We start from the raw sequence: 11,271 nt of genomic DNA on the forward strand, positions 1-11,271 counted from the left end.
GACTGGGAGAAGCCAGCCTGGCCTCCAAGATGGGACCTGAGAACCGGGGGTCTGGGCCGTGCCAGGAAGGAACCGGGTTGGGACAGGGGGCCCCCCGAACTGGAACAGAAGCCCGGCGCGGGTACTCACGGTGCATCGCGGAGAAGGGGTCTGCTTTGCAGTGCATATCCATGGGGAGGCAGAGGAGCGGGAGCAGCGCGGCCGCCGCCGCCGTGTCGCCTCGCAAACTCAACTTCAGGACTTGAGAAGAAAAGGGAGGGACGATGGGGGTGGGGGTGAGCGGGCGCCCAGCTGCGGCAGGGCGCACCGGAGCGGGGGGCGCCTCGCTGCTTTCCCGGCGGGGACTTGTCCCTGGCCGGCCGGAACTGGCAACCGCAGCGCCCGCAACTTCCCGCCGTCGGGGCGCGGGGCTGGTTGGTCAGCAGGATGGCCCCGAGGCGGCGGGCCGGGCCGGGGGAATCTGGGGGCGCATGGCGCGCGCGGCCGCTGCGGCCCGGGCAGAAGCTGGGAGCGGGAGGCGGCTCCCTCAGCTCCCCTGGAACCTGGTCATCGAGAGGCGTCAGTCGGAGAGGGCGAGGAGCTGGGGCGGCCGAGGGCGCCGGGCTGGGAGTTGGGCCGCTCCAAGTGCCGGTGAGTTGGCGAAGTTGGCAGAGAAGTAGCAATCCTCGGGATGTCTGGGCTGGCGCCTTCGGGAGGGAAGAGTGCGGGCCGGGCCCCCACCCCTGGAAAAGGCAGGCGCACGCCGCGGCCAAAGGGCCGGGAGGGAGGGAGGGAGCGAGCGGCGCCCGCAGCACTGGGCTGGCCCCAGGTGGGTTGCGGCCGCGAGAAGACTCGGTCGGAGACTGGAGCCTCGGCTCCTGGTGTGTCTCTCTCTAAAAGCTGCAAAGTCCCCTCCAGACCCCCTCCCCCTCCCTGCGCTGGGAGATGGATGACTTGTCAGACAAAGGCAATAGATTCCACCACTCTGTGATTCGCCAGCGCCGGAGCCCCGAGCTTCGGCGAGGAGGGCCCCGCGCCTGTCACTCCGGTGCCGGCGAGGGGAGGGTAGGGGAGGGGGAAACGGGAGGGAGGAGGGAGCGGCGGGCGAAGGAAGAGAGAGGGAGGGGAGTGGGCCAGGGGGAGGAGGAAGGGGAGCCCAGGATTAAAACTACGCTGAGAAACGAAACTCGCCGATAAGATAAACGTTAGATAAGGATAAAGAGCGGCCAGTCTAATGAATATTCAGGCATCGACAGAGGGCCGCGGAGCGCACCGCGTTTGGAAGCCAGGCTGGAAGTCCCAACTCACCCAACCCTGCCATCCGCCGGCCAGTGCCCGCGTGGGCCACGCCGCCCCGAGCCGGGTCCGCATCTCTAGGCTTAGCCCCCTATTCTCCGCTCTGAGTTCCCTTCCGCTCCTTCCTTGTTCTTCCTTCCTCTCTTTGGTCCTTCCCTTTCCCCTTTCCCTCCTGAGGTACCTCCCCACCCACGCACCCCCAATTCTCATTCCGGGGCAAAGTGCCTGGCAGTTAGTCCTCTCCCGTCCCACGCACAGCTGCGCGTAGGGCTTCTCTCACCTCCCTGTCCATCGGGATCCGGGCATCCCAAAACATTCGGTTGAGAATCTAGGTGGAGACCTAAGGCGAGGACTTGTCTGCCTCAGTGGGACCCAACGGACAGTGGGAGAGCCCAGGGATGGCCCGGGAGGAGGGCTTGTGGAGGGAGACAGTGCGGAGCTACTGGTCGCTGGCGGCAGAGAACGCGGGAGACCAAGGCTGGCTCTCCCCGGCTGGGGAGAAGAGACTGCGAGCGAGGCTGAGCGCCGCCCGCCGCCAGCTCCGCGGATCCCGAGCGAGCACAGGGGGCGCAGCGCGCCTGGCCGGGCCCCGCTCCTACCCGCGCCGCGGGTCCAGTCTCCGCAGCTCTCGTCCGCACTAGCTCCCTCGCTCGCACGGGTCCGCTTGCACACACCAGGCAAGAGAAGCCCTTTGTCTCCTAACTGGTTAAGTACAGAATATCCAGGAGATCTTTATGAAATATTTTCCCTCGTCTCATAAATCATCTTGGCACTTCAGCTGATGTTTTAACTCTCTCTCCCTCCTTCACTCCCTCCCCCCCGCTTCCCTGGGCCTGCGAAAGGGCAGTTCAGGGAAGCCCGCGCTGCGCTCCAGCCTCGCGGACTTAAGGCTCCTCTGGCCCGTGCCTGCAGACCCTGGCTTTCGCCGAAGCGCCGCAGACCCACGCCACTGTCCGGCTGGCCAGAGCTTTGGTGGCAGCTAAGATGAGGCCACACCCCCCGGACTCAGCCAGGAGACTCCTACTGGGCCTCTTGCACCCAGATTTTAGGGCGCCTTTAATCTTCTTGCGGGGCTAGGGCCAGGCTCAACCCGACAGTGTTTTGAGCCTCCCATTCCTTAGGGGACCCGGCCTGCTGGGATCCTAGCATTGCCCTACTTGCTGGATCCTCCTGAGCTTGATCCGCTTAATACACCTGCGGAGTAACTCCTGGGAGAGGGGGGAAAAAACCCCTCCTCGCCTGCCTCCTCCCGCTCGGCCCCCAACCCACTTCCCTTGGGTGGCCAAGCCGATTCCCTGAGGCGGGAGGTTGAAGGCGCAGGGTCCAGCCCGGAAGGTCAGTCTCTTCCTCTCGAGACCTGCAGATGGCGCTCCCGGGTTTGCTTTGGTCTCACAACCCCACGAACACGCATTAACTTAGTGTGTGGAGTGGGAAAGGAAAACAGAGTTCTCGCAGCCTAAAAGGGAAGGTTCCCACTCCCGGGACTGGGAGTTAAAGGCTTTCAGGTGGTATTAGTTGGTACAGCCTAGGGCTTTCTTCAGGGAGGTAATTAACCCAGAACTGGGGGGAGGGGTGGGAAGCATCCAGGAAGGGTGCTCACTGAAAGGAACTCAGAACTCAAGGAGCCCTTTGCCCCATGTCCCCCTATGGTGGTTCAGGAAGTTGTCTTGGGGAGGCTGAACTTTGGGGGAGCAAGACTGTGGGCAGACCCCCCTCCACACATAGACTCAGATTTTTCTGTAACCAGCTGGACACACCCCTAGGTTACACATACGATGAAGTGTGGGTGCAGACAACAGGCATTTGCAAGAGGCAGTTTCACCTTTTGTAAAGGAGACTTAATGCAAAACTATGCTGGAAGTTGTACTCACACACCTATCCTTCACATGTACTCCCTGAAAAGTGAAGACCTTTTCAGGATAGTCCAATTCACAGCTAGCTCCTGAGATTCCAGAACTCCACTCACCCATCCTAGTTCAGTCCCTCCTGGGACCCTTTCTCCACCCTGCACTAGCTGGACTCACCCTCCCACCAGGCCAACCCCTGGCAGCTTCCTCCTTAGCTCCAGCCCATCCTGGGTTTAGAAAGTCAAAGAGCCCTGCTTCTTAGTGATTTTAGCTAAGACTCTGCCTTCTCCTAGGGCTCCAGGCTGAAGGGCTGGCCTCTCCCTCTGATGCTCTCTTTTCTGTTTTTCCCTTTCTTCTTCTATAGAGCCTAGTAGAGAAGAAAAAAAGCAAGAAAGAAAAAAGGTGAAGAAGAGAGAAGAGGAAAAGAAAGAGAAGGAAAGAAAACAACCCAACCCCAAACACAACCGGGGCTACGACCTGTCAGGGTTGGTTGCTTTTCCCGTCTGCCTCTAAATGAACCTTTTCTCTCTGGTGTTTTCAAAGCGGCCCTTCCACCCCCCAACCTAGGGACATTTACACTTCAAACAAGGCGCCCGCCTCCCTGCGGAAATTTAAAGGCAAATAAACTTTTGGGGAGTTGCTCTGATACCCATCTCGGGATTTGCTTCATTAGCCGCCTCTGTGCATCTGATCTGCCCAATAAATCTTCCTTGTGGATCTCTGCTCCTTTACCTTCTCCACTCCCTTCTCTGCCAGGCTTGCCTGGCGCCCAGCGCCCCCACCCTTGCCTCCTTCCTCTGGCAAAGATGTGGCCCGCCTCAGCCTCTGGCTGTCTGGAGCCTGCTGTTCCAGGTGCGCAGGAGGTGGTGGTGTCCCTTAAGCCCCTTTCTCCCCCCCCCACAGGGTACACATGTACAGGCCCCCAAGCCAAACCAAGCCCGACTAGCACCCCAAACTCCCAAATGAGTTTCTGGGCAGATTGTGCATGAAGCAAAAGGCTCGTGGAAATCCTGTCCATTGCCCCCAATTGCACCCGTTCCTTTTGCAATCCTTCTGCTCATTTTCCAGTTTCCCCTTCCTGGCCCAGGGCTTTTCTCCCCACTGAGAAAAAGCAGAGGTGTCTTTGCCTCCCCTCCACAGGCAGGGCCCTGACCTGGGTCCCAGGCACCCGACCTCGAGTAGTTTGGGAAGGCTGCTGGGTCTGGGGAGGGGGGTAAGGGGGTGCGGAAGACCCCCAGCCGTGCTCTGTTGGCCAGGGCCTGACTTCCTCCTTCCACTCCTGACACCTCCCGGGGAGCGGCAAAGGGAGCCAGGGCCGAGGCTCTCAGGGAGGGGATTAGAAATTCCGAAATTAAATGCATCTCCCTAGGAAATGCTTCCCACAGCGCGGACCAAATTAAACGCATTAAAGTTCAGGGGGGGAAAGAAGCTGTTTAGAACCAAGGGGGAAAAACTAGTCCGAAGGGAAGAGAAGCAGAAATGGAGGAGGGAAGAGAAAAGAGTAGTGCAGAACAGCAGCTCCGCAGCTGGGCTCCTTTTCCGAATTATTCCCAGTTTTGGAAGTCATCACCACCAGAAGAAAAAAAAAGAAGAAGAAGAAAAAGTTCGTCTGGCAATCCAAGTTGGGGACCACCAGCAGCCCACTCTCCCCACGGGTTCCCGCCCGTCCCGGGGCGCACACTCCGAGATCAGATTCCAGGCAGTGGGCGCACGCATCCGGCCCCCTCTCCAGCTCGACCAGACCAGCTCCCGCTCGGCCCTTTCCCCTCCACCTCCCCATACTCTCCCGTCCCTCCCCCTTCCTAGCCCTCTGGTCACGTTGGAGGATGGGGTTTTTTTTTTTTCCTTTCTTTTTTTTTTTTTTTGGAAGAGCTTCTGGTACAATATGGAGCACCATGGGCTGCAATTTCACACTCCACGGCACATTCCCCCTAAAGCTACTTTCTTCTTCTTTTTTTTCATCTAAGACCCCCTAATTTCTGCTTCCTCTCTCCCTCCCTTGCTCCCTGTCTCCCTCCTGCTCTCACTTTTCTTTTCCCGCTTTTGTTCCCAATATTTGGGCTCCCTGCATGAAGCCCGGGGGGCCAGACTCCCGGCCTGCTCTGCCCACTTGGTCCATAGGTCTTGTGGCCACCCGGTGCTAGTGCTGCGCCTTTATCCTCCCCTGCCCCTCCCCCCTTTAACCCGGCTTCTCCTCACCAGAGGTCCTAGGGACCTGCCTGGCCCTTCGCAGTCCCTTTGAAGGGAAACGACAATGCAACCCACTTGGCCACCAAAGCTGCCTCTTAGCGTCCAGGCCTGCAAGGTGGCTGCGGCCGGTGGGCCACCCGGCTGTGGAGCAGAAAAAATGGTCAAGCAAGGAGAAATTGGGCCAGCAGGTCTATAGGGTAGGAGTGGAGGGCTCTGTCCAACAGAGAACAAGCTACTGGGATTGCGGTGGGGCGGGGAAGAGGACCAGTGAGGTCCTGGTCAAACCTGGACACAGCCAGTCCCTTCACTTCTTCCCCCAGCCCCAGACACTCATGGACCTCTGCACATCCAAAAGGACCACTCGCTGCACTCCAGAGGACCACTCCGGCCATGACCTGCACAGTTCCTTTGCCTCTTTGAGCCTCAGTTTTTTCTCCTGTAAAATAGGGATAATTACACCTGTCTAGCCTACTCTGTGTGGCTAGCCAATAGGAAAGCATTCTGAAAACCAAACATTTCCACAGTAGTTGAAGGAATAAGTGCCTAGCTTTCTGAACACTGAACCCTACACGAAGAGGGAAGGAAGGGATCCAAGCGTTTAGGCAAGGCAGGGGATGGTATTTCCCATCCACCTTCTATGCTGTAAGGGTAATTAGAGGATCCGTCACTGTCTCCCTTCCTGTGTTCCTCCCTTCCAGGATTTTTTCTCCTTTCCATTGACTACACTACACTCCGTCCATGTTTACCACTCTGCTCTCTGTCTGTCCTGCCACTCCGCCATGACCACTTCTCTCTGCACACTTGCCCCACTGCACTAGTGCAGCTGCCAGAGGATCAGTTAAACTCCCCCACCCCCACCCTAACAGCCGGGTTAATTGTGGCCTCCGGCGCAGTCCCCTTTGGGCGAGTCTGCCAAAACCGTCGGGAGGAGCTGGCCGGTTGGCAGAGACTTGGGGAAGAAAATCCCGTCCAGTCCGGTTCCAAACAAAGAAAGTTGGTCCTCCCAGGACCTGCAGTCAACCTGCCAAAGCCAGAGCGGAGATGAGCCGGTGCGGGGAGGCCTGACCAAGGGGAGGCTGCAGGGGGAAAGGGGCGGGGAAGAAAAGGACGGAAAGGGGTGCCGAGGAAACGGAGAAGACACCTGTCTCTGGAAGGCCTGCAGAGGCGGGTTTGGGAGAAGCCCAGGTTACCACCCGGCCAAGTACCCCTTCCCAGGTTCCTCCCCAAGCCGGGGTGAGAGAGTCCAGTGAGGCTGAGTGGCGGTGGCAAAGTAATGATTAACCCTTTTCTCAGCCAGGCCTCGAGCCCGCAGCCTGACCTGGCTCTGGTGAAGGGAGACAGTGCCAGTGGGCCCTGGACGTCCAGGGGCTATCTGTCACGGCAACCGCGACAAAGGGGGCTGCGGAGTCAGGAGACAGGCGGTAGCAAGGGGAAGCCGAAAGGGAACGGAGTGCTGGGCAGGGGGAGCGCAACTCTAGATGCAGGGCAGTCCTAGGAGAGGGAAATAGCCACAGCCGGTGCACAAGGAAAGGAAGGGGCCAGAAGCGGGCGAGGGCACTAGGCTCTGCAGCGCCGAGGAACAGTTGGAGAGGGGCGGGAGAAGCCCGGCGGGCTGAGTTGTCCCACAGTTACGAGCAAGCACCAAATCTACTCTCGGATCCATCCGCGGCGCCCGCCCTCCCTTTCTCCTCTGCCAGCAGCTGTGCGGGTGTGAGGAGCAGGCGGAGAACGCGCCAGAGCCGGGAGCGGGTAAGGAAGGGGAGACCCGCCAACGACCCTGGGAAGCGAAGGGCAGGGCCGCCCGGGCGGGGACGGGCTGCTTGGCGCCGCGAAGTGGCTGCAGACAAAGGACCGGAGTGGAGGGGAGCGGGGAAAACGGGGGAGAGAGGGGATGGTGAGACAGGGAAAGAGCCAAGGAGAGGGGGCTCTCGGGGGACCGGCCGAGGTTGGTCTACTCCTGCCGCCTCCGCCCACTCCAGCCTGGAGTCGGACGTCCTGGGGGCTCACTCCCGCTTGCGTTCCTGCCGATGGGCCTGGGGTCGGGGCCTGGGGTGTTGCTGCGGCTGCGGCGGGGGGCGGGGGGCGTGCAAGTGTGCGGGTGCGTATGCGCGCGCGCGCGGGTTGGGCAGGCGGGGGAGGGCTGGGGAAGGGCCTTCGCTGTTAGATGAGCCCCCTGGCCCGGCGGCTGCAAGCCTCTGCCCTCCACGCTCCGCGGGCCAGAGCATTCCGTCCCCGAACTTGAAACAAAAGGGCTGAACAAAATCCCTCAGGAGTCGGGGCAAAGGCTCTTTCTGGAAAAAGTGCTTTGGTTTGAGACTTTAAGGGTCGCACCCAGGAATATTGCTTAACTTTCGGTAACTGTTCCTGGGGTGGGGGAGCAGATGCAAAGCAAATCTCGGACAGAAAACCCCAAATCCCAGTAATTCCATCCGCCACGTCTGGACCAGCGGTGAAGTCTAGACCCGCGGCTAACGAATGTATTGAAGAAACCGACTAATGTATGGAGGAAGCCTCTTTCGATTTCTAAATCGATTAAGGGGAATTTCTTACGTGTCTCCTTGGGGGCTGAACGTCTCTTGGGGAGGGAATTGTGAGAGTGTGTTTGGGCGTTGTGAGGGTGTGTAAAAGGTGTTACGTGTCCGGGGATGGAGAAGAGTGTCTAGGCGAACAGCTGTGTCCCAGGCGGGGCTGAGTTAGGAGCACAGGACCCGTATCCAGCACCTCCCCCTCCTCCCTCTGCCTTCAGCTGAGGCTGCTCGGAGGCCAAGGCCTCCTCAGCCTCTTCCAGAGGGGCCGCCAATCAATCCTGCAGGTCAACACAGCAATTAATAACAGGGTGAGGAGGCCTGGCCAAAGAGGGAGGTGAGGCGTCAGGCTGTGTCTCCCCCAGGCTCTGAGGGCTCTGTGGCAGGGCCAAGCGGTGAAAGGGGTCTCAGAGGGCAGAAAGGACCATGGGAACTCAGTGTGGGCCAGGGAGTGGGCCCAAGGCCCCAGGAGGGAGAGGCAAGGGACCAGCGACAGGGAGCCGCTGGGACAGGCCAGAAGAATAAAAGGGAGGACATCAAATAAAGATCTTGTTTTTATGGTTCTGGGGCTATAGGTGGTGATGGCCAAAGACCACAATTGACTTAGTTGCTGATTCTCTCCCCCTCTCCCTTCCCTCCCCCTTTTCCTTTTGGTTTTCGCTACTCTGGAAGCGGCTCAGCGACACTAAATAAAACCCGCATCCTTCGCAAACCCGGCTGCGGCGGTGGCGCCAGGGCATCTGCCAGGCACGCTCGCTCGCTCGCGGGTGTCATTGTCATTTTGAACTAGCCGGACGGGGCCGAAAGGGGCGTGGGGCCCTGCCTGGGGGACACGGCCCCCCGCTCCCCGCGCAGCTGTGCCCAGCCAGATGTGTGTAAGAAAGAGGTGACGGGCAGAGGAGCGGGAGGGGGGCGGTGAAAAGAGAAAGAGAGGAGGCGGCTCTGAGGGCGGAAGACCCCGGAGCTCCGTGGGGCAGCCTCAAAGGGAACAGCGGTTTCCTTCTCGCAGAAACAGTCTCTCCTCCGGTCCAGTTCCGCAGCTCCTCCCCACCCTTCCCCAAACTGCGACTGGCAGGGGTGCGATAAAAACGTGGGGGGGGGGGAGGGCGGTGCTGGGGCGAAGGGAAGGGAAAGGGAATGCAGTGCGCAGCTAGTCGTCCTGGCGGCTCTGCCACGCACGCCCCGGAGAGCCGCTACTGGGTAAGCGCCCCGTCCCTTCTGCAGTGTCCCGAGCGCCAAGAAACTTGGGATGAGGACCCTGACAGGCGGTCAAGGATGCCCTCACCGCGCTGCCTTCTCCTTCCCCAGGCGCTGCGGAGGGGGCCAGGCTGCCTCTTCTGGGAGACTTGCCGGGGCTGGGAACCAGGTCTAGGCACCTCAGGCCTGCAAGGCAGGGAGAGCCGCCTTGCAAGAGGGAAAATGGAAAAGTGGGAGTGTCGGGAGCCTGAGCAGACGGGTCAAGGAAGGAAGGAGGGTTGGGGGCAGGAGGCAAAATAGATCCAGAGTGAGGGAGAGAGAAGCCCGTGCAGGAGAGGAAGAGAGGGGGAGACAGGTTCCCAGGAAGGCCCAGCCATTAGATCTGTCCTTGGGCTGCATATTTATACGGTCGAGGGGGTGCACAGATGGGCTCTCAATTGAATTCCATCTTCAACACCATCAGAGATTGATTTTGTACTCGCTTTTAATTTTGCCATAATTAATTAGATCATTACAACTGTTTGCTATTGATCTCCCTACTTAAACCCCTGGTGCAGAGGGGTGGCCGAGAGCCCTAGAAGCCCAGGAGGCCACAGTTGACACTTCTGGGGGCCCAGGTTCCCCAGTGGGGACAAGGCCCCCGAGCGGAAATGGAGGGAGACAGCCCAAGGACTGGGCCAAGAACCTAGAGGAAGGGCAGTGCTGAGGGGCAAACTGTGTTATTAGCTGAAAGAACTAGAACCTGAGTTGGTGGGGGGAGTGAGGAAGGGAGGGGAGGAAGAAGATTTGAGGAAAGGGGGGAGTGAGGCAAAGGGGGGGGCATGTGGAGTTAGCCCTTGACCTCTGTGGGATTATTTGGAAAATTCTTGGAAACCTGATCCAAACTTCTCCCTCCCCACTAATCCAAAACTACACTTGGGTCCCTAGTTTCCCTGCACTGCACCAGGGCGCCTAGTAGGGGGACAGAGCTGAGTTGGCAGGCCTGGAGGAGAGGGAAAGGAAAGAGAGAGAGAGAAGCCCTCCACAACCTTAGCTTTTTGGGTGAACAGTTCCACATTTCCCCACACCTGGGTCCCCTGGGGTCTGCCATCTTCCCCCCCTTATCCCAGGCCTCCCTTGAATTGTTTATTTGGGGGGAGGAGCAGAGCCCTCTCTCCACACGTGTTGGGCACTTACAACAGCACTTACGCTTTGGCTCCTACTCAAATACACAAGACTTCACACACGTGCACACACCATGTCCCCACCCACTAGCGCACATGCACCCACACCCACGCACAGTTCCCACTAGAAATTAAGACTTTCCCAGTGCTCTCAACTTAGGGAAAGTTGTGCAAAATATTTATACACGGAGGGAAAGTGGAAAGATAAGAATCCTAAATGCGTAACAGAAAGGAAATGCCAGGCTCTGTAAAGAGACCAAGAGAAGTTGTAACTTACGTTTCTGGGTGGAAAGTTTTAAGTAGATTTAGAGGACACTGGGAGGGAAGGCCCAGGAGGCCCCAGTGGTGGGAAGGGGCCACAGAACCCCGTCCCCGGCAGTCACAGTGGCTCCGCCAGGCAAGCACAGAGAGAAAGGGAAGTGAAGTCCGTCCTTGGCTTGCTGCGCCCATCCCTCTCCGCCACCCCCACCTCCCCGCCCCCCCCCTGCCCCCCCCCCCGCCCCCCCGCCTGTGGCGCTGACGGGTAGTTCTGGCTCTCACCTGCCGGGCCTGCGTGCTGTTCCATGCTCTGCTCCCACCGCTGCTGTCTGGGACTGGGTCTCGCTTCTCCACTCCTCCGCGGCCCGACAGCACGTCTCGCCTTTGCCGCCGCTGCCTCCCAGAGATCTGGGCGCAGCCACCCAAAACCGAGCGGCTCAGATAACCCAGGCTAGCCGCCGCCTCAGCTGTGCGCTCCGCTCGCGCTCGCGCTCACACACACCCCGCCGCGCTGAGGCACAGCCACGCGCGGGGGAGCCCCCGGCTCTCGGCCAGCGCACAGGCGCACACACGCCCCCAGGCCCGGAGCCAGCCTCAGGCAAGCGACTCTTGCGCTTGCAAGAGGCACCCAAAGACCATATCCCTAGCCTAGACGCCGGCACTCTCTCACCCACCCCCTCTTCACTGTGATAAGTGCTCCCCTACAGTCAGCAGCCTGGAACGCAGGGGCGTCTTCACTCTTATGCACTCCCCAATTTTGTGAGGTTCTCCTCCCCGGTGACTCACAGCACTATCCCCATCCTATTTTCTCCATCA

General features: G+C 59.6%; 1 protein-coding gene across 14 annotated transcripts in view; it reads right to left on the reverse strand.

Annotated features, from left to right (window-relative positions):
- PAX2 (paired box 2) overlaps positions 1-11,059 on the reverse strand; it is an 88,090-nt gene extending 77,031 nt beyond the window's left edge. For 9 of the 14 annotated variants that reach the window (XM_024555395.3, XM_045191623.2, XM_045191626.2 and 6 more), the window contains exons 1-2: positions 10,738-10,819; positions 130-240 (exon numbers count right to left, since the gene is read on the reverse strand). In XM_024555395.3, the coding sequence (XP_024411163.3) occupies positions 130-240; positions 10,738-10,762 (136 nt within the window). In that variant the 5' untranslated portion in view covers positions 10,763-10,819. Of the gene's footprint in view, positions 1-129; positions 241-1,287; positions 1,433-5,682; positions 5,698-10,474; positions 10,573-10,737 lie in introns of those variants that run through there. The other 5 variants (XM_045191629.3, XM_045191630.2, XM_024555396.3 and 2 more) reach the window with 4 other exon arrangements.
- Positions 11,060-11,271: the final 212 nt, after the last annotated feature.

Source organism: Desmodus rotundus, chromosome 4 (assembly GCF_022682495.2).
Source record: "Desmodus rotundus isolate HL8 chromosome 4, HLdesRot8A.1, whole genome shotgun sequence".
Classification (NCBI taxonomy): domain Eukaryota; kingdom Metazoa; phylum Chordata; class Mammalia; order Chiroptera; family Phyllostomidae; genus Desmodus; species Desmodus rotundus.